This window comes from Biomphalaria glabrata, chromosome 1 (assembly GCF_947242115.1).
Source record: "Biomphalaria glabrata chromosome 1, xgBioGlab47.1, whole genome shotgun sequence".
In the NCBI taxonomy this organism is placed as follows: Eukaryota; Metazoa; Mollusca; class Gastropoda; family Planorbidae; genus Biomphalaria; species Biomphalaria glabrata.
The window spans coordinates 7,142,626-7,163,178 of NC_074711.1; the positions used below are offsets into that span (position 1 = coordinate 7,142,626).

The 20,553-nt window shown below is 34.0% G+C and overlaps 1 protein-coding gene across 5 annotated transcripts; it reads right to left on the minus strand.

Annotated features, from left to right (window-relative positions):
- Positions 1-1,064: 1,064 nt before the first annotated feature.
- Positions 1,065-19,321, minus strand: LOC106060697 (autophagy-related protein 9A-like). Of its 5 annotated transcripts, none has more exons than XM_056019210.1 (22): positions 19,178-19,319; positions 18,810-18,877; positions 17,085-17,269; positions 15,270-15,378; positions 14,924-15,067; positions 14,223-14,358; positions 13,823-13,925; positions 12,646-12,745; positions 12,492-12,541; positions 11,756-11,840; positions 11,531-11,630; positions 11,345-11,385; positions 10,009-10,071; positions 9,625-9,699; positions 9,400-9,512; positions 9,110-9,150; positions 8,490-8,624; positions 7,894-8,073; positions 7,616-7,705; positions 7,435-7,501; positions 7,013-7,107; positions 1,065-6,707 (listed from the first exon to the last, which is right to left on the minus strand). In XM_056019210.1, the coding sequence occupies exons 3-22, from the start codon at positions 17,248-17,250 to the stop codon at positions 5,925-5,927; spliced, it is 2,676 nt and encodes an 891-aa protein (XP_055875185.1). In that variant the 5' UTR covers positions 17,251-17,269; positions 18,810-18,877; positions 19,178-19,319; the 3' UTR covers positions 1,065-5,924. The 5 variants fall into 5 exon arrangements, with proteins under 5 accessions (XP_055875185.1, XP_055875194.1, XP_055875180.1 ...); XM_056019219.1 differs by having other exon boundaries at positions 18,810-18,839; positions 19,178-19,316; XM_056019205.1 differs by lacking the exon at positions 18,810-18,877 and having other exon boundaries at positions 19,178-19,321.
- Between the last annotated feature and the right edge of the window lie 1,232 nt (positions 19,322-20,553).

Here is a 20,553-nt window from a genome sequence, read left to right on the forward strand (position 1 = left end):
AAAAAGTTTATTATTTTAAATTCTCTGAACTTCTTAAGATAATAACAGTCTTTGATGGATATTGGACTTTGGTAGTGTTCATTCCATGTTAGTTTGTTGTTTATGGTTGTGCTCAGGTATAAAATATTTAGACAGGTAACAGCTGTTGGACTAAAAAGTGCTGACACATTTCTAAATGTGGAGATATGCCCTTGGTGATTCTCTTAGTGCTACTCTTCTGGAAGTCATTTAGTAAATTAAAACTTACCAAGAAGAGATAAATTTATGGCAATTAGATTTTTACTAATATGATGAGCATTATGATAGACAATAAGTTGATCAAACATATTTTTAAAATCAAGTCAACTACCTTGCTTTAAAAACATGATCTATTTATGATGTTTTGGTATGTTGTATGCTCAAAACCTATAACAACCAATTATGTGACCATTATATTTTAAGCTTTTTTTTCAACTGTCAAATATTATTCTGAGATAAAATGTGTAACTATTTCTTAAAATACTATATGCTTGTGTTTAGTAATATTAATTAAGTGCATTTGATAAAGTTTTGAAATTTGACATGGACCTCCAATTATTTATATTTGGTCCTGAGTATAATTGAGTGTCTTCATGGAGCTATCGAGGGTCAGATCTGTATCATCTGCAAGTTGTTCTCAATCCTGTTATTCTTGGTTCAATAGCAAACAGTTGCATCATTGACAAAAAAAAACAAGTACCAGTAGTACTTGAAATGTATGTGATTGAACTTTTCATGTATAGCCAACAACGCAGATGACAAAAAAAAAGAGAAAAGCTGAGTATCAAAGTAAGATAACCTAATCTTTCCACGCCTTGTATGCAGCTGCTTTTACAAAGGGAGGTTAGGACTCCATAGCTATCTTAAAGTTCAAAGTAAATGAGATTGTGCTCCTCTTTGACACTAAATAACATTGTGCTGGATGATGTATTTGGTTGTCTAAGTTAGTTTAGCTTGTATTTTGTTGTTTTACAAACTTTTACTGCAGTTGGCAGGAGAAACAAAAGTCAAGATCAATTTTGAACTACAAAATAAAAAAAGAAAAACTGTTTTCAATTGAATTTTCATTTTACTATTATACACAAACCACTATTGAAGAAAAACAACTGTAATCAAAATTCAAGGCCAACATGAAAACAAGACATTCAGCAATGACAATATGGAGAAGATACACATGTCTGTTGTACAAACTGTACACAATTTGTCAAACACATAAGTTCAACCAAAAAATGTCAAATAAATACTATATCAATTCAAACTCCAGTACTCTACTTAAATGAAAGGATAAATATATGTCAGTGACTAGAAATGAATTAGCTGTAGGTAGTGAAGCCCTGAAAACTAATTACTGACATCATTCTCAAGACTAATAACAAAAAGGGAAGACACACACACCACGCTTTACTGGAGCTGAAACGGCTTCATAAAATGTACAATAATAAAACTGTTAAGAAATCAAAACCTGTTCTTAACTTTTATATTTAAAAGAAGATAAAAAAAATAGTTTATTAAGTACAGATGAATATTTCAGGACACAATGGACCTTCTGATCCTGTTAAGGAACTAGTCATAACATTTGAAGTTTAAAACATTTTTCTAGTTGAATAAAAATAAATATTCACACATATGTAGTTCACATTTAAACCCATGTAATATATGTCAAGGTTGAGATTAGTTTATTGACAATGAAAAGTGAAATGTTTTGTCTTATTAACTTTCAGAAAATAAAAACATTTGAAGGGAATTTCAACGAACCATTGCGGTGTTGAAACAAAAGCACAAGCCCATCAAGAAGGTAAAAGTAGACAGAGATATATATTTATTAAAGCTGACATAACATAACATGTAGTGTGGGTGTATCCGTCTCCTATAGAGCTTATGAACATACAATTATTATGACAATATTTTCAGTTATTGTTAATTATGCTTTGCGAAAATCAATTTTATCACATCTAGATAAATAATGTCATCACTTCTGACAAACTTCACAAAGTCACAGTTTAATGTTACAAGAAAGCACATTAAAAATAGTAATAAAAACAACAATAAATATTTTTTAAAAATGAGAGACGAGTCTCTGTATGTGTGTTTACACTGTACCAATACAGATTCATAGAATCTAATAAAGCATGGTACATTGTTTTGTTTGTACTCCTGTACACTATATGTACACAATATATATATATATATACAATTATACAAACTATACTAACAAATTGAAAAAGACAGCGTAGTTCACCGAAATCCGCCAATCACCTACCTAGTTCTAAACTAGGGCTATGAATGGGTTGTGCTGGAATTTGAAGCAATGTTTGACTGTTGGCGAGGTATACTACTCCTATTTAATAACTCATGACTTTGTAGAGGGAGCATTGGGTTGTTCAACGAAAAGCTGGCTGGACAACGTCATAGAATGGACCGCCATATCCTGTTAAGAACAACTGCTGACTGGGAAAAGTGGAGAGATTTGGTTATGTGACCTGTTACAGCACCCCCTACAATGAAAGTCAATGGACAGGATGATGATGTAATAACTCCGAGGTGAAGAAGAGAACAAGATTGGGCATATTATAAGACCCAAGATAACCGTAGGCTCTCGACTACCTTGATAATAATCCTTCTTAACTTTGACATTGGGACTATACCTGGTAGCTAGAATTTTATGTTACATAGTCTATTTCCTTTAATATAATAATAATAAAGTCTGATTATATTGCAGTCTTTTAAGTATTATTTTTTTGTTTAAATTACTGTGCAACTAATGAGGATGTCATCTTTGACTAACTTTGACATTGGGACTATACCTGGTAGCTAGAATTTTATGTTACTTAGTCTATTTCCTCTAATAATAAAGTCTGATTATATTGCAGGCTTTTGAGTAGTTTTTGTTTGTTTATATTACTGTGCAACTAATGAGGATGTCATGAGTCAGATCATTCAGCAAAGTATTTAGCATGAAACCTTTTATGACAGTTTAAAACCATCCCCCCCCCCTTTTGCAAAAGCATTTAAAAAAACAACTGAGACACTTAGGTTGCTGTTTAAAACCTGATAGCTTTGTCTCCCTCCTTCAGTTTCTCAAGCACTTAAATAAACCTCTCAAATATTTACCCCCCAACCCATGCCTGAAATGGGGACTAGACCCCACTCAGAATACTATGACTGCATGTATATGTGTTTATTTTTATTTATTCAGTATAAACTTAAATTACCATGAGGAAAGGCTAGGTAAAAAGGCTAGCGAGAGCAGAATAAGACTTATAATGCAGATGTGTGTAAGAGCTCTATACATTAGAAAAGTGAAAAGTTAATAAGTCTACAATGTAAACACACACAAAAAAGTAGATTAAAGAGATCTAAAACAATTCAGCAAAAGTTTGTAAAACAAAATGAACAGATATAAAGTTAACTTTCAAGAATGTTTAAAACTACAAATATCAATTTATCATCAAAAGAGAAGGTAAAATTGTGTATATAAATACATGTATTTTTAACATTGATACAAAAAGAATTTTCTTAATACACATATACTATTTTTAAATATCTTAAGAGAATCCCTCATTTTAAGTTGATACAACAAAATTGAAAAATCTTATATAGTGTTTTCTTTCCATTCTCCTATGATCTCAAAACATGTACAGTATGTAAAAAACACTCAAATATGGATATAAAAGATTAGAAAAAAAAACACCCCAGCAATTCTGATGTTAAAATTAATGCCTTATAGTCACTAGAAATGAATGTAGATGTGTTATATCGAGTATCTAGTTGTAAAGACATATCTGGGCATCCTAGGACATAATGTAACACAACCTAAGCCTTGAAACCAATTCTAGGTTTTCATTATTGCTAAAATCAGAAGTCTTAAAAAAATATGACAAGGTCATCTGTTGCCGGTCAGAAAGTCATGGCTTGGCATGTCTTATAAAATACAGAAGTTACTTCAAAAAAGAAAATGATTACACTCTACGCACGTCCCTAGGCCAATCTAGTCATGCATGTTAATCAATGACTCACTGCCAAGTCATTGGTATCCCTGGTTGACTCAGGTAACCCATTCCATGCTCTAATAGCATTAGAGAGAAGGAATATTTGTACAAATTTGTCCTAAAATATGGAACAAGGAATGTATCTTTCTAAGTATTTTATTAGGTTTTGTTTTTGTATTGGAAGATTATGGTTCAGTGTCTCAATTGCTCCTTTACTTTTAAATCTTCTATCCTGAAGAGTTTGTAAATTTATGATTTTACTAATGGTGTTACTTTAGGGAAATGTCTCAGCTTTGAGGTACAGAGACCATGTAGTCTAGGCTTTAGACTAAAGACACAATTGTCCAATATTTAAACACCACTCCTGAAAAGTATTTGGGTTAGGTCATATCTTTATTTCACTGGAAAGGTGAAACTTGTAGATAAAAGCACCATGCCTGTGCAATTGGTGGTACATGGACCTGATGATACATAAGGAAGTCAGTAAAATAAATAGCAGGAAAAATAAAGCAGTCAGGTATCCATGAGTCAGTATTGTATTGGCTGTCATGTTTCTATTAGACTAATAAGAAAAATGTAAAATAGTGGATGCGTTATATCACATCAGGTAAGTAATGTCTCTTCCATAATCATAAAAAAAAAAACTTGCATAAGCTACTTTAAAATGTTTAGCTTGATATTTCTTAACTCCTGGTTTGGCAGAACAAATATTGTGAAATCTGGCAACCATTTTTCATTGTCATCTAGTGCAGTGTCTCCCAAACTGCGTTCCGAGGCCTGAATAGGTGTTTCACAAACTACTAGTAGGCCACTACGTGAATGAATCTCTCTAAAAAATAAGTAAAGTTTCCGCTAAACACTCAGAATGTGCTAAATGTTACATTAAGAAAAATGTTTGGGAAACACTGGTCTAGTGCAAACAAAATGTATTATTGTAAATATTATATAAAATTGTGATCTATTTCACCCTAAAATAGGCCAATTCATTTTGTTGGACATATTCAAAATTGGCTGAAATAAATGTGTAAGAAATAGTCCTAAAATCTTATCTTTTTTTTTTTGAAGAAGTAGTTCCAACCTGAATCTCAGCCAATACATACCGGTAGGTTTAAAAAACAATATTTTAACTACAATTTAAATAGTAAATATTGTAAATAAAGCCTATACTATACTATTTTATTTTCATTAAAAAAAATCAATTGATGTGTACATAATTATTTTTTTCAACATTTTTTTTGCTAAGGGTCTTAGCAATGGCAACTGATTGAAAGAATAACCTACTGCATTTTTTAAACCAATAGTGGGTCCCTCCTATGTAGGATGCATTTGATGAGAGGCCTAAATTACACTATACCCAGACTCTAGTCCACTAATCATTCAGGTGGATGTAAAATGTATCAGGTGTTCCTTTGCAGTTGAAGTAAATATTAGCCCAAACCTTTAGCAAGAGGAAGGTGATGGCATTGGCAGGGTATGAACCCGGGACCATCGAAACAACCGCATGACCAGGCAGCCATCCCTACTTAAAGGATCATAAAGTACCTATGTCCATGATGCTACCATGCTACAGAGTACACTCGCTGCACAGTCCACTCCTTAAACCTCTAAACCTCTGCGAATGATAGTGAACAAAATACAACAGGGGCAAACAACTAAGACGTCTCTAAGATTGGAATAGGAGAAAACCTTTGGATTACCTTCTCTCTATCAACCTGTAAACCAAACAAGTCTAGAGCACAACAGTATAGCGCTGATTAAAACCTGTATTATTATTATTAATAGCTTATCTCACAACTAAACATTTATTAGTCTTACACTGGCATGTAAAAATTATGTAAAGTACATTATTTATACTTCTCTGTATACAAGAGTGCGTATCTATAAATAAACATAAATGCAGATGAAAGCAATAATGGGTTAAGACATGGAGGTATCTATTTCATGTTCTACGCTGTCCTCTTTAATCTCTGGCATATGCTCTCCAGCTAGCCTGGCTCCTAGCGCCATGTGCTGCCCAGGAGAGGGTGTGCTCGACACAGTGGTTGGGCTCCCATAGTGCAAGCCTGGTTCTGCCAAAGGTGGGAGGCTGGAAAAATCAGACAACCCAAAGCCATCCTCATCACAATACTGAGTATTCTGTGCACTGTATGATGCTTGATCTTCCAGGGTGAGAGTCAGCTGGTGGTCTATATCCTGAGGTTGTCTGTACAGATGGGAGTAAGGCTCTTGTTCTCCAGGGGCTATCACAGTTCTGGAAGTGTTTGTCGAGGAACTCTGGCTACAGCCAAAGTAAGTTTGGAACTGCTGTCTGTGAGGGAAGATGGACTGCGGTCGAGCTACACCAGATGTCGCCCCCGAGGGCTGCTTGTCTTGGTATGTACCCAGGCCATCATAGGCAGCGTGACGAGACCTGCCATCAGAGTGGCGCTGGCGATGGTGGGTTTCATGTATGTGGAGAACACTGAGACTCATATTTCCGGAAAGGAGTTCCCGTTGACCTTCATCTAGCATGCCTGCTGGGTAACTAGCTGCGTGGAAAGAGTCTGAGCCTGTCAAACTGGTTTGAAGGTTAGAACCAGATATCAGGGGACCATCAAAGTTAGAAAGTCCACCTCGAAGTTTGTGTGACTGGCCAAGGAAAGGACTGAGGGAAATACTTGGGTCTTGATTTGGAGAGCCCAGATTTGTACTTGTACTCATCTAAATGGAAAAAGTTACAAAATAAAATGGCATTAATTCTATCAATATTCAAGTCAAAATCAAATAATTTTACTGTTTGTTTTTTTTGTCTTGTAGAACAGCGGTTCTCAACCTTTTAGGCTTGGGGACCCCTTTTTACAACCCCACACTGTGCCGCGACCCCCCCTCCACATACACACAGCAATAGAAGAATGGACAAAAACTATTCATTTTTTCTATGGTCTTCGGCGACCCCTGGCAAATCGTCAATCGACCCCCAAAGGGGTCGCGACCCACAGGTTGAGAACCCCTGTTGTAGAACTTACTGTTAAAATGGGTGCAACTGGATTGACATAACCCAAACTTGGCAGACTAATGGGATCTGCTATTATGCTGGTAAGTGCAGGTAACTCTTTTTGTACTGGGAAATACAAAAAAAAGACAATACTAGTATGTTGTACCAAAGAAATCGTGGAAAGCCAGTTAAGAAGATTTCTAGATATTGGAGAACAATTTGAAAGAGGTATTCTAGCTTTTGATGACAGAAATACACTTTGTAAACATCTCACAAGACAAATAAATTTGCTTAATATAAACAAAAATGTTCACTTGTAACACAAGCTTATACTGACATACAATTAGTTTGGCTATGTAATGAATGTACAACAGGGACTGATCAAACAAAGCCCCAGTCCAACTAAATCCCTTTACTCAAACATAAGCAATGAGAATGCAGCAAAAAGCTCACCTTCGTATTTAACTCCATTAATAAACATGTGACTTTCTTGCGGAGGCTTCCATTCTGGATTTGTGGTCTACAGATATAAGTGTATTCAGAATTCATCCAAAATTTTCATACATTTCATTTGAACATATGACATTTGATTGAATTAAATTTAAAAATATGCTACTAATAGAGAATGACTCACAGCAAAATGCATCAGTGAGAGTTCTATCTTGCCATTTTCTGCTTGCATAGATCTAGCCACCATTGGTTCAGCTGGTTTAGCTTTGGTCCACTGAATAAATTCAACGTAAGCATACAAGTTATAAATACAAACACAGCTAATACTAAATATGAACCATTATTAATGTAATTGTTAATTTCTTTTTATATAAAATTATAATTAGATCACATTAATTGTTAGTGTGTCTCCATCCCAGACTTAACACTTGGGATAGTACATTGTAAAATAATTGTAATTACTTGAGGGTTTCCGTGTTTCTTTATGTCCATCTGTGCAAATGAGCAGACATCCCCCACTCCAGCTACTTCCACAGTGAAACATCTAAAGAAATCCACAATTTGGGAAGATTTTGGGCGCAGCATAAAGAACAGCCAGAATGGTGTAATGAGTGGACTTAGTAGTTCTTCAATAATGTAAACCTGATTTTAGTGAAGGGTAGAAAAAAGTTTTACTCAAGTTATACAAATGGCACAATAAAACATTCAATTAAATTTTAAAAAAAAGCTCTAACATTAGATGAAATATCTGCACATAGGTTGAAAATAAGGGTAGTAAAGTCCCCTTTCAGACTTTGCGATCTACAGGCCTGATTTTGTAACAGTCATCTGTTTCTATGGCCGAAGGTTAACGAGTGTGTCGTGGAAAACACAATGACCAAGCAGGTGCATGAAGTTTATAGTTAACAAATATATATAAATAATTTAATAAACCAGTTGCTTCTTAAATTTCAAAATTTCTGGAAAAAAAAATAATTAAAAAACATTATCACAAATAAAAACAAAAGTTGGATTATTATAGGAAATGTGTTTTACATCCAATAAATAAAGACATTTACCAGTTTATACTGAAAAAGCATTGCAAATTCATCTCTAACAAACGATGTGTGTGCGCGTCCCTTCCAATGATCAGGCATGTAATGAATCTGGGCCAGTATACTCATCATTAGCCGTTCAGGACAAAAAACTTCATTCTTGGCAATTAAAAAAAAAGAAAATTTTCTATATACAAATTAATACTGTACAATAATAACTTAAATAAATGAACTTGACAATTTAACTTTGTTCTTGAAATCTTAATAAGATGGAAAAGTTATAGCTTAAAAAGGTAATGAATAATTCAGAGAGTTCTTCCAAACTACTAAAGCTGTTTTCAATCATTAGTATAAATAGGAAACTGAAGGATTATCAAATGAAATAACATGCAAATACTACAAGAACACATTTCATGTATTAACATACAACAGTGTCTCCTTTAAGCATTTACACACAATTTTTGCTATATAATAATATAAACAAAGCAGCACAAAAGAGACAAATCTCTAATAGTCTTTTCCTTAGTCTTCTTGTTTTAATTAAGGAGCAGTAAAAAGAAACTTGTAAATTTGGAATATTTATGTTACATTTAAAAAGGAAGCAAAATAAATGAATATCTCTGAACATATTGTTCAATTCTCACCTCATCAGGGATAAGGGATGAACAAATTGTAGCTACCATACCTGCAAACATTACAGAGCATTTAATTAGACATAATGTTATGTATATATTCTAATGACAAACAAAAAAACTTAAAGTAAAATCAATACATTTCTACTTCAAAACTTGTAGATAAATGGATACATTTTCAAAAAAGGATTAAAAAAAGTTTTATTTTTTAACCAAAAATATAGATATTTGAGTATGGTGGTTGTCCTCCTCCCCTTAAATAGGCTCTCTTAAGCAATATCACTGAACACTAAGTCACTCACCACAAACTGAAGCAACTGTGAAGAGATGTTCTACTTTGGTCACATCGTTGAAGTCCAATATACCCAAAACAAATAGCACTGCAGCAGGAGCCCCAGCAAAGAAGGCTAGAGACCTTAAAGTAACACAGTTAAGTACTGTTAATATTCAACCTTGTGGCAGTTTTAGTGAAGGTTATTTAAAAAAACTGGAACATAACAAAGGCAAAAAGAACTGAAGTGACTTACTTGGCCAGGATTGTAAGAGATGGAGAGGTAAAACTATTCATATACATCTTGGATGGAATATAAGCTCTGTTCAATCTGGCAAGTAACAAAATAACACAGTCAGAACAACAAAAAAACACAGCACTATAATATATATAATATAATATAATTAATATTCAGATAATGAAATGAGTAGCATACACTTAGGCAACATCCCGAAGTAAAAGATAAAAGTCTCCAGCTAAGCAGCAAAATGTTGAGTTTAGAGGCAAAGATCAAAGTTTTTATATCAAGGTTGATTTTATTTACAGGTATGCTAGTTTGTCTTTTTTTTTGCAGTAATTTATCGATGAATACAAAGATTTATTTGATTAAGGTTGTTCCAGAACAAAAAATTGATAGTACCTGGCATTTAATTCATGATCAAGTTCATTGAAGTGTCTCAAATAGAGTCGTCCATAGTTTGCCCTGTGACAATACATAATGAGACAATAAATATTTTGTTAAAATTGTAAGACTGTTTCTTCTGATGATGACGCGAAATAAACATTTCAATGCTACATAACTGATCAAATTATATAATTTTTTAGAATGATATGGTACTTTTGCCAAAATGTATACAGTAATCCCTCCCTAATATGGCCGCTATATTGCAGATATTAGTGGCCCCTTGTCATAAAAAAAAAAAGAGTACACAAATGTTTACAATTTTATTTTCAAATCTTTTCCTCTTCTATTTAGTATATTTATTATTGTATATAGTATTATTTGAATTATGTAGTATGGTTTGTAAATCAAAAGTGTTTTTTTTTTTTATTATTGTACTGTAAGATACTATAAGATATTAATTAGACCAGGTGCCTAAAAATATAATGTTCCAATTGAGTATAGATAAAAAGTATTCTTAAAAATTATATACATTTATTAGATAAGGCATGTAGGTGACAAAATATCTCATTTACGAGTATTCCTTGTGTATAGTGCATGTATTGTTCATGTCCATGTGCGATTGAAATTTACTTATGCTAAATCACACTTAGAAATTATTATATTAAAGAAACTGGTAGGATATTCCATGTAGTTCCAGGTGAAAAACATTATAGAATGACTTTTTAATGCAAAGGACAGGTTTTGAACAGTACAGGGAAGGTTTTTAAAGTCCAAATACTTATGAAATCCATAAAAAAGTATCTTTCCTCTACTTTGCAGAAATGTGTTTTTCATGTGTGGTCTTGGAACGCATCACCCACGAAAAATGAGGGATCACTGTATAAATATTCACAGGTCTGAAGTGGGACAAATGAGGGTGTCATGTGGACAAAACAAATATTTTCTCACTACTAGATTTGCATGGACTCATGAGACAGAAGAGTCTCTCATTTCTAAGCAATGTGAAAAAAGCTGTCAAGGCAGAGCAAGAAAACCTTTTCCTGGTCAAAAGTCCAAATGGGGCTCCAGCCTTAACTCTTTTTGGACACTCTAAACAGAGCTCAAATTTCAAGAATTGATTGCAATCATTGCTTTAACCACTTAGCCCCACCTTCAAGAAGTAAAGTGTAGAGCTGCCAATAAATCTCTGATCATTTTTAATTCCGTTCACTTTATTGATCTTGTCAGTTATACAAAGCAAAGGAAGAGTAAGCAGGGTGTCTTAAGTGGACAACACACTACATGCTTATAGAAACTGAGAATTTTTCTGCACCATACAAACTTAATGCCTACAAAAATTCCATCAACATACCATTGTCTTGAACCCAAAAAACTCGGTGACCGCTTGACAAACTAAAAGAAAAGAAAGAAATTAAAAAAATTTTTTTTTTACGATGGCACATCAACATTTTACTGTTTTACTATAATCACTAACCATGATATACATACAGTAGAACATTTCAATAAAGAATCCTACTGAAAACTAACATTAGTTTACCTCGGCATAACGAAAAAAAAAGTAGATGATCTGGTAAAAGAAAATGAAAGGGCAAAGAACAAAGTTCAGCAATGCCAGAATTCCAATATGGGTCGATAACCTGTGAAGTAGAAAGACTGAAATAAATAGCTTAAAAACAAAAATATAGGATCATGTCCAAGTTATTGAAGATGAACAATACTCCAATAGATACACACAAATAGTTCTAATGGTTTGAACCTTCACCTTTCAGCCAGCCATTTTTTCTTTTGACTATTCTTGTACTCTTCTCTCATTGTATAACTGTTGACAAAGATGGACCATGGACTCCCTGTAATAGTGAATGTTTAGCAATAATCTACAGTCCTCACTAAATATTAATTTAATTTACAATATACTAAGATACTATTACAACAAATCTAAGTCTGTTTCTAAGTTTTTAAAATGTAATTGACAGAATTTCCTATCATCTGCTTTCTATTATATCTTTCTGACATTCTATTCTAGCACATAGATAGTATGTTTGCAATAATGAATGAAGCATCAAACATTATTATTATAGCTTTTACATAGCGCTACTTTCATGCTTATAGCAAGCTCAGAGCGCTTTTGGTCCAATCTCATTTGTGGACCAGTGGGGGGAGGGGGTATCTAGGAGTTGGTTTTCCGAGCTGCCTTTAGGGGCCCAGTAAACACAACTCTGCCCGAGTCAGGTGTCAAACCTCGAGACCCTTCTAGGTAGCCAAGCCAAGCCAAGTTCAAGCGCACTTGGCCTCTTGACTACGCTTCTCACATATGTTGGTTCAAGTTCCAGGCTAAAGCTTCCAACCCAAGGCCCAAAAGCAATGCCAACATCATAGACAGCATGAATCCCCAATTTTACTTTCAATAAAATGTTGAGATGCCCCCCCCCCCCCCCCACGGCCTATTTAAAAAAAAAAACAACTAAATTAAAAAAACTTATTACTCTATAATAACTTACAATACAAAAGTACATCAAGGTTAAATCTCATCCCATGGGTCAATATTGCACTGAAATAGAGAATTGTATAAAAAATTTAACAGCTCACTGACAGATTTAATCAACACCATTGTACATACAATAAAGTGATCAAGGGCTATCAAGTAGAACTTACTGTTCTCCAATAAATGGCAATCTGAATTTCAAAGGCAACAAGTCTTTATTAACCATTGCAACAAGATAGTTTTTAAACCGCAAGATTCTGTGATAAATGTCTAGGGAATACAAAAGCAAAATGACACTTTTTTTTTTAAATAGTAAACTTTTTAGCACAGTGTATAATAAGAGTTTTAAATTGTTTGGTTTCCTTATTTAGAGTTAGAATTCTCATGAAGGCATGGATACTATTTACACATTATAGAATACAGGCTCAGTCCATTTAATTCTACAAGGTACATGAAATTTCATACAACATTTGGTCACCACTTGATTTAGGGTCAAGTGCCTGTGGGGAAAGGATTTCTCTATTGGAGACATGATCTCTGCATGTTATTCTTAGGATCCTTCACAGCCATCGCTGCAACTTTGTGTAAGTGGTCATTTAGACTAGTTGACTAGTAGCCAATACCCATAACTTTTTTTAATATGAAGTTTATCTGAATGCCGATTTTGAGCATGTCTCTATTGAGGCTCTTTGACATCTATTTATATAGATTTAATTGTATTGCAGAGTAATGCTAAATATGTTTACCAAAGTTAGCCATTACATAGAAGCCAAAGAGGAGAAGGAAAACAAAAGTTAAAATCTATGGGCGCTAGCTGGGAAGAGGCCTATGACCAATCTCTTATCTTATCTTAAATAATACAGACGTTACTTCAAAAAAGAAGATGATTACATCCTACGCGTCATGCATTTAGTCATGCATATTAACCAATGACTTAAATTCTGCCAAGTCACTGGTTTTTCCTGGCTAGCTCAGGCAACCCATTCCATGCTCTAATAGCACTAGGGAAGAAGGAGTATTTGTACAAATTTGTCCTAGCATCTGGGACGAGGAATGTGCCTTTATCTTTATTTCTTTCAGAGCATTTTATTAAATTTTGTTTTTGTATTTGAAGATTATGGTTCAGTGTTTTATGTATAATTGCTACTTTACTTTTTTCTTGAGTTTTCTCAGTAGAGAAAGATTGCATCCAATGGCAAGGGAGGACCAAAGTCTAAGTAAGTCTAACAGTCTTGAAATTTATTAGTAAAGTGATGGAAACATGACTCTTCTCACTTAAACTTTAACCAGACCTGACCCAACGCGAAACCACTAAAAAAAAAATCATTTAAATAAACTGAGCCTTACCAAGCTGGGTAAGGTCTTGTTTATGAATACAGATCTGTTGTTCCTTCTGAACCTCCAAAAGTCTAAGTTGCACTTCATGCCATGTCATATTGCTCAGGTCACGCTTTGTAAATAAAAGCATTCAGTCAATAATAATACATTTTTTAACATGTCTCTAGAAAATAACAAGAGGATATCAATTTAAAGCAAAAAAACATTTACTGCTCATTCAGTAAATCATAATAAGAGCCTTTCTTTTTTATTCTTGGCATATTAAATACAATTTTTCCATGCATGCTCGTTTTTTAATTATTTTTTTTATATAGTTCAGTTTTTTTTAGTTAAAGAAAAAAGAATTACATAAGAGTTTAATTATTGAAAAAAAAACAAACAAAAAAAACAAGCCAATGAAAAGACTTACTGTTTCTGTATTTAAAGCACTGATAAAGAAATTGTGTGTGCGCAAATAATTGCTAAAATTAAAAGCCATTTTCACACTTCTACCAATCAAAAACAAAAGACACAAAAACAGCAGCAACCATGTTAGAAATGAAAACCTGAAAAAAAAAGGAAAACAAACATTTTTGTTCAAGCTCTAGAAATATAAAGCTGAGAAAAAAAAGATCAACATTTTTTTAAGATGAAATTTTCTGTATATGGCATTTATAAGTCTACTAAAAATTAACAAGTGTCTATTTCGGATTCCTCACTAATTAAAAGAATTGCCCAAAGTGAAAGAGGCGCTTAGGCTGAGCAGTAAAACACTTGGTTTCCAAACCAAAGTCACAGGTTCGAATCCTGGGATTTTTAATTTCGAGATCTTTGGGAGCCTCTGAGACCACCCTGCTCTAATGGGTACCTGACATTAGTTGGGGAAAAGTAAAGGTAGTTGGTCATTGTGCTGGCCACATGACATCCTCGTTTACTGTGGGCCACAGAAACAGATGCCCTATAGATTGCAAGGTCTGATAGTGGAACTTTACTTTACTTTACCCAATGTGATACTGAAGGCAATAAACAACATTTGTTTACTTCAATAATAATTGCCTTGAGATAATTGGATAATTCAAAATACAGACCAATGCAGTTATTGCCATCGTTAGTAACAATAGACAGTCTTACTTGGCGATACAGGTTCCCAGAGGATATGTGATATCACTAAATGTTTTCTTCTCAGTTGAATTATGTTGAACTTCATCAAATAGCTCGGCATAGTTGACACACCAGCTGAGGTAGGTCATGAACAGTACGACAAAAACAAATTGCCTGAAATGGAATTTTTTTTTTTTTTACATAAAATGATTTGTGTTTCTTGGTTTAATAAAAAAACAACAACAACTAAGAGATGCACATCACAAAACAATTTATAAAGAACACTAAACAATGTTCAAGAATAAATATGTTCATTATCAGAAAAAATAATTTCTTAAATGACATGAAATAAAAACAACAACAACATATTACTAACACAAGTTGAAGAATTTCAGATAGCACCATATTTTGAAAGCCATGACGTTGATGGTATTCATAGACACTAGTAAAAAATTTATCCAGGTCGTCCACATGGTTCCACTGAGCTGGAGAATATGAAACATAAAAGGCAAACGATTTAATAATTCAAATTTCATAGAGATGAAATTTAAAAAATATAATTGATAAAATTTATCCAGGTCATCCACATGGTTCCACTGAGCTGAAGAATATGAAACATAAAAGGCAAACGATTTAATAATTCAAATTTCATAGAGATGAAATTTTAAAAATATAATTGAGCGCATTATTGCTATTATTTTTTTTTTCACGTTTCAGATGTTCCTTTAGAGTTGAAGATTATTACATCCTGTAGTTCAGGGAGGGTTTGAACCTGGTAATACAGGGCACATAACATATGACCACGTAGCAATCCTGCTATAAGATATACAATTAACCTAGATTTAATTATTCATTCAATCAACTCTATTAAAATCTGTGCAGTTATAAGGGAGATTTAATATAATAATGGTACAATAATAAGAAATTAACTTTATATGAGTTATTATATTTTCACTTTTTGTATATTAAGTCTTTAATTCTAGGTCAATGACATTTTAACAAATGTGGTTATGCAGAGAACAAGCATGGGAGGACACAGAATATGGTTTGAACTTTCTAAATGAGTGGCATGTGTGATAAAAAAAAAAGGTGTTTTCTTTGTTGTTTTTTCTTCAAATTAAAGCTTACCAGATTTAGAATATGATTCAACACTTATTAAAGAAGCTGTCTAGCACAATGACTAACCACCTTCACTTCAAAAACCAACAGGTAGATCTAAGTGATGAGGTGATTCATTCAGGCCTCAATCTCAAAGGCTACGCTCTTTTAATGATCAGGGTACAAAATACTCTCAACCAAATTAGACCACCACAAAATGATAATCAGTTTGGTAATCCAAGTTTTGAGGGTTTGGCCTTGCATTTCTGTATCTCTGCATGTGGCCAGTGAGACATATTGGAAATGTTTGAATACAAATTGAGCATGAATCGCTATTTCTATTCATTTGTTCACTTTTCTTGTTCCATGGCTTTTGTGATGTCTTCAGCCATTCTCAAGGATGGCTGCCTGGTCGTGCGGTTTGATCGCTGGACTGTCGTTCGGATTTATCGACGGTGGAGAGTTCAAACCCAGCCCACTACCATCCCCTGTAGTCCTGCGGGAGGTTTGGACTAGGAAGTAAACTATCTTCAACTCTGAAGGAACATCCGAAACATATAAAACATTTTACAAACATTATTCTTTCATTTGTCTAGTTTTATATGACACAAGCTATAGTCTATATTAATAGTGCTCAGGATACGCTAAAGCAGACCTAACAAAAATTATTTTAAGCAGACATAACAAGTTATCTAAAGCAGACCTAACAGAAGTTATTTAAAGTAAACCTAACAGAAGTTATTTAAAGTTGACCTAACAGAAGTTATCTAAAGCAGACCTAACAGAAGTTATTTAAAGTAGACCTAACAGAAGTTATTTAAAGCAGACCTAACAGAAGTTATTTAAAGTAGACCTAACAGAAGTTATTTAAAGCAGACCTAACAGAAGTTATTCAAAGCAGACGTAACAGAAGTTATTTACACAGTATGAAGACATTGGGAAACCTACACTTCTCAAATACAGAGTAAAAATGATAATTTATGAAATGCCTCAGAAACTTACAGTGATTAGTAGGGCATACATTCAATGTCTTCATCAACATCCCATCCATATTTGATTAATCTAGTAAAAATAAATCCCACTGTCCACCTACTTTTATTGGCTTCTGGGCTCATGTGAACTAGAAAACCTTGTTCCTCATGTAAACTTATATCACTTTCTTCTTCTTCTTCCTCAGCTTCTTGTTGTTGAAATGGCCTAAATTGTGTTGTGTGCGCTCCTAAGGCTTGATACTCTATCTCTTCTGAGTCTGATGCCATTCTAGTCTAGCTTCACAATCTGCAAAAAGGAAAGAATCTATGTCATTCTAGTCTAGCTTCACAATCTACAAAAAGGAAAGAATCCAAGTAAATTACCAAAAACAAAAAAGTGCAGTTAAAATGCCATAATTTGGTCTGAATCTATAATAAATGAATTATAATATTACAACTCTAAACACTCTTTTTTTTTCATCCAGAAATCAGCAGAACAATGAGGTTGCGTGTCGATGTGTTATGTGCCAGGAGGCCCATTGACTCTGACTTCAGCCTGCTTTTGTTTTTGGGTGTGCTCCCATAGTCTTTGATCATTCAAGATCAATTGCAAGGCAACAGGTGTTTAATTGTGGAGTTTTCTCTCCTAGATGAACTGCTATCCCTAGCTAACAAGCTTCATCTACCCGGGTTTAGAGTTAGAGTGCTCTATACTTGCTTTTTGCAAACATTTCCCTGGATTTCTGAGATGTTTTTAGTAAATATTCTAACAACTGTAAAACTCCACCTCATCCTCCATAACTTCAATCTGGTTGGTCCGCGGCTGTTTATTTGGTATTTACAGCTAACCCCTACATCTAAGGGTCCTTCTCATATCCGCCACCTGGGGACGCGCTTGATAGAAGTTGGTAGCTCCCTGGAATCTCAAAATTGGAACCAGTGAAATCTGCCCATTTGGAGTGTCACCAGGGAATGCTGAACATGTCCTTCAAAACTGTTCTCTTTACCATGAGAACCGCACAAGACACTGGCCCCAAAACACCCCAATAAAAAGAAAACTATATAGAGAGCTCCCTGATTTGGAAACTACTGCAAAGTTCATCTCATATATTGGTCTAGTCATCTGAACGCTCCAACATAAAAAATGAGAACGAGGAAGAAGAGGCAGGACAATGAATATACATTGATGATTGACTAGTCCATAGAAAGATATGACCTAGAATTTAGATCAAAATGTTTTATTATATATGTATAGCCATGCATTAGGGTACAAAGAAAGCCTACAAGACTACTAACTCTAATATATATAAAAGTCATTTATGCATGTATTATATATATATATATGTATTAGCTTTATTTTCATATACCCCAGGCTAACTGACTACCAGACTATAGCCTAGTCAGGTAGTCTAGAGACTATAGGTTTGGTTTAAGAAGATACAAACTAGATTTAAATTTAAGTATAGATTATAAATAACAACTTATACTAGTAAGTAGATCTACTAATTATAGCCCAGCAATAATATTTATAAAATAATATCTATAGGCATAGGAGTATTAGGAGGGATAGGCATAACCATAAAGAATATAGATCTAATCTAGCTCTATTTCTCAGCTAAATTAATTAGAGTTTATTAGAGTCAATCTACTAGACCTAGAACTCTTAACTCTACACTACAGACTACACCACACTGACTCACTGACCACACTCACAGTATACACATCATGCTTCCACAACAATTCAAAGACAAACAACACAACCACAAAGAGATTTTTAAAGAAAATCATGACATAGTTAAGTCTAAGTAGACAATAAGCTTTCTTGAACTTGTTTATAGCCTACTAACCTATTTCTGGGAGCTCTGTAGGCCTAAGATCTAAAAATAAGGCCTCACAATGTGTGAATGTAAACAAACTTTAAAAATAATAATAATAATTAATATATAATAATATAAACATTAACAACCAAATCTAAAAACATACTGACTGATAGATTATCTAAATCTACTATCTCATTGCTTAAATTTTCTAGGAATATAGACCCACAACTACACTATCTCTATGAAAGATACGATTGCATAATAATAACTTTTAAAACTGGTTACTCAGTGACGACTAAAATAAATTGTGAAAAATATGTCACCACAGATAAACAAACAACCTAGATTTTCCAGCTAATCGAATTAAGTTATTTAGATGACCTAGATCTAGATACCTTTTCAGATTTTTTAAAAATAATTAAATATAAGTAATTTAATTGAACATTCATAGATGTTAGCCAAATCCAATATTAGACATTACTGCGTTATTATCTGACTTTCGCGTTAGATGAATCTTCGCAGCTGGTCTAATCATAGAGTGGAATATCAGCAGCAAATGAATAAATAGGCATAGATCTAGTCTCTAGAATAGATCCTAGTATAATAAAAAAAAAAGAAACATATTTTAAAAAATATTCAAAAGACTGGGTTAAATCTTGCAAAATCGTACAATGCCAATAATCTTAAATCTATATTTAAAAAAAAATAAAATTAAATATGCACATTTTACAAGATCATGATTTTAATCTTGCATTGGGAGGGGAGAATATTTTGTCGCTGACAACTTAGGAAAGCATTTTATAAAGACATATAGACTTAGATATAATAGATCTAGATTAGATTCTTTAATTAGATCTATATAAAAAAAATTCATAGCCTACAATAAAATACCAACATTATAGATATAGATCTATCTAAACTAAATATAAGTAGGTTGAGAAAGTGTAATGAGCGCTGTAGGGCCTATATATATATAAATATAGCCTATATGCGGCCACTTCACATATCTAGGTAGTATAGTGTCAAATGACGCCTCACTTTCAAGGGAAGTTGCAGGGCCAGTAGCGCTTTTGGACGCCTATAGCTTCAGGCGAGAGTTTGTCGGAACAGATCGCTCCGGTTGCCTACAAAAAAAGTGTCTAACAGGCGGTGGTTCTCTCAACCCTTCTGTATAGCTCTGAGACATGGACACTATACATGAAACATCTAAGACTTATATTGAGCGCTTCCACCAAAGATGCTTGCGCTCCATTATGAACATACGGTGGCAAGACCGCACTACAAACAGCGATGTCCTTGCGAAAGCCGGTATGGACAGTATATAGGGACTTCTTTTGGTCCGACAGTTGCGCTAGGCAGCTAGCAAGCTAGGGCACGTATCCCGTATGGGACACGAACGTATGCCAAAGGCAGTCTTTTTGGTGAGCTAAAAGGTGGTCGACGTAACAGAGGCGCCCCACGGAAACGCATCAAAGACCAGCTTAGGCGTCAACTTTCCTTGGCTGACATAGAAGAGACCACCTAGTTGCATGCGGCCTCAGAACGAGACAGCTGGAGATCACTCACGAAGGCCGCGGGATACACATTTGAGACTAAAAGAGAATCTGCTGCCGAGGACATTTTAAACGTAGACGGCGAATTAAAGAAAATCTAAATCGACCGCCTGCGAACAATGGTTATGCTTGCCCTGGATGTGGCAACAATCCTCACTAATCTTCGGACTCGAAGACTAGCCTTATTATTATATGGCCTATGAATATGGCTATGCCAT

Excerpts from the sequence above, each read along its gene's own strand:
- LOC106060697 (XM_056019205.1), bottom strand. The coding sequence starts at position 17,250 with ATGGCATCAGACTCAGAAGAGATAGAGTATCAAGCCTTAGGAGCGCAC. Across the intron at positions 9,151-9,399 it reads CACAGTTGCTTCAGTTTGTG|GTATGGTAGCTACAATTTGT; the intron begins GTGAGTGACTTA and ends TAATGTTTGCAG. Across the intron at positions 7,706-7,893 it reads AGAAACACGGAAACCCTCAA|TGGACCAAAGCTAAACCAGC; the intron begins GTAATTACAATT and ends GAATTTATTCAG.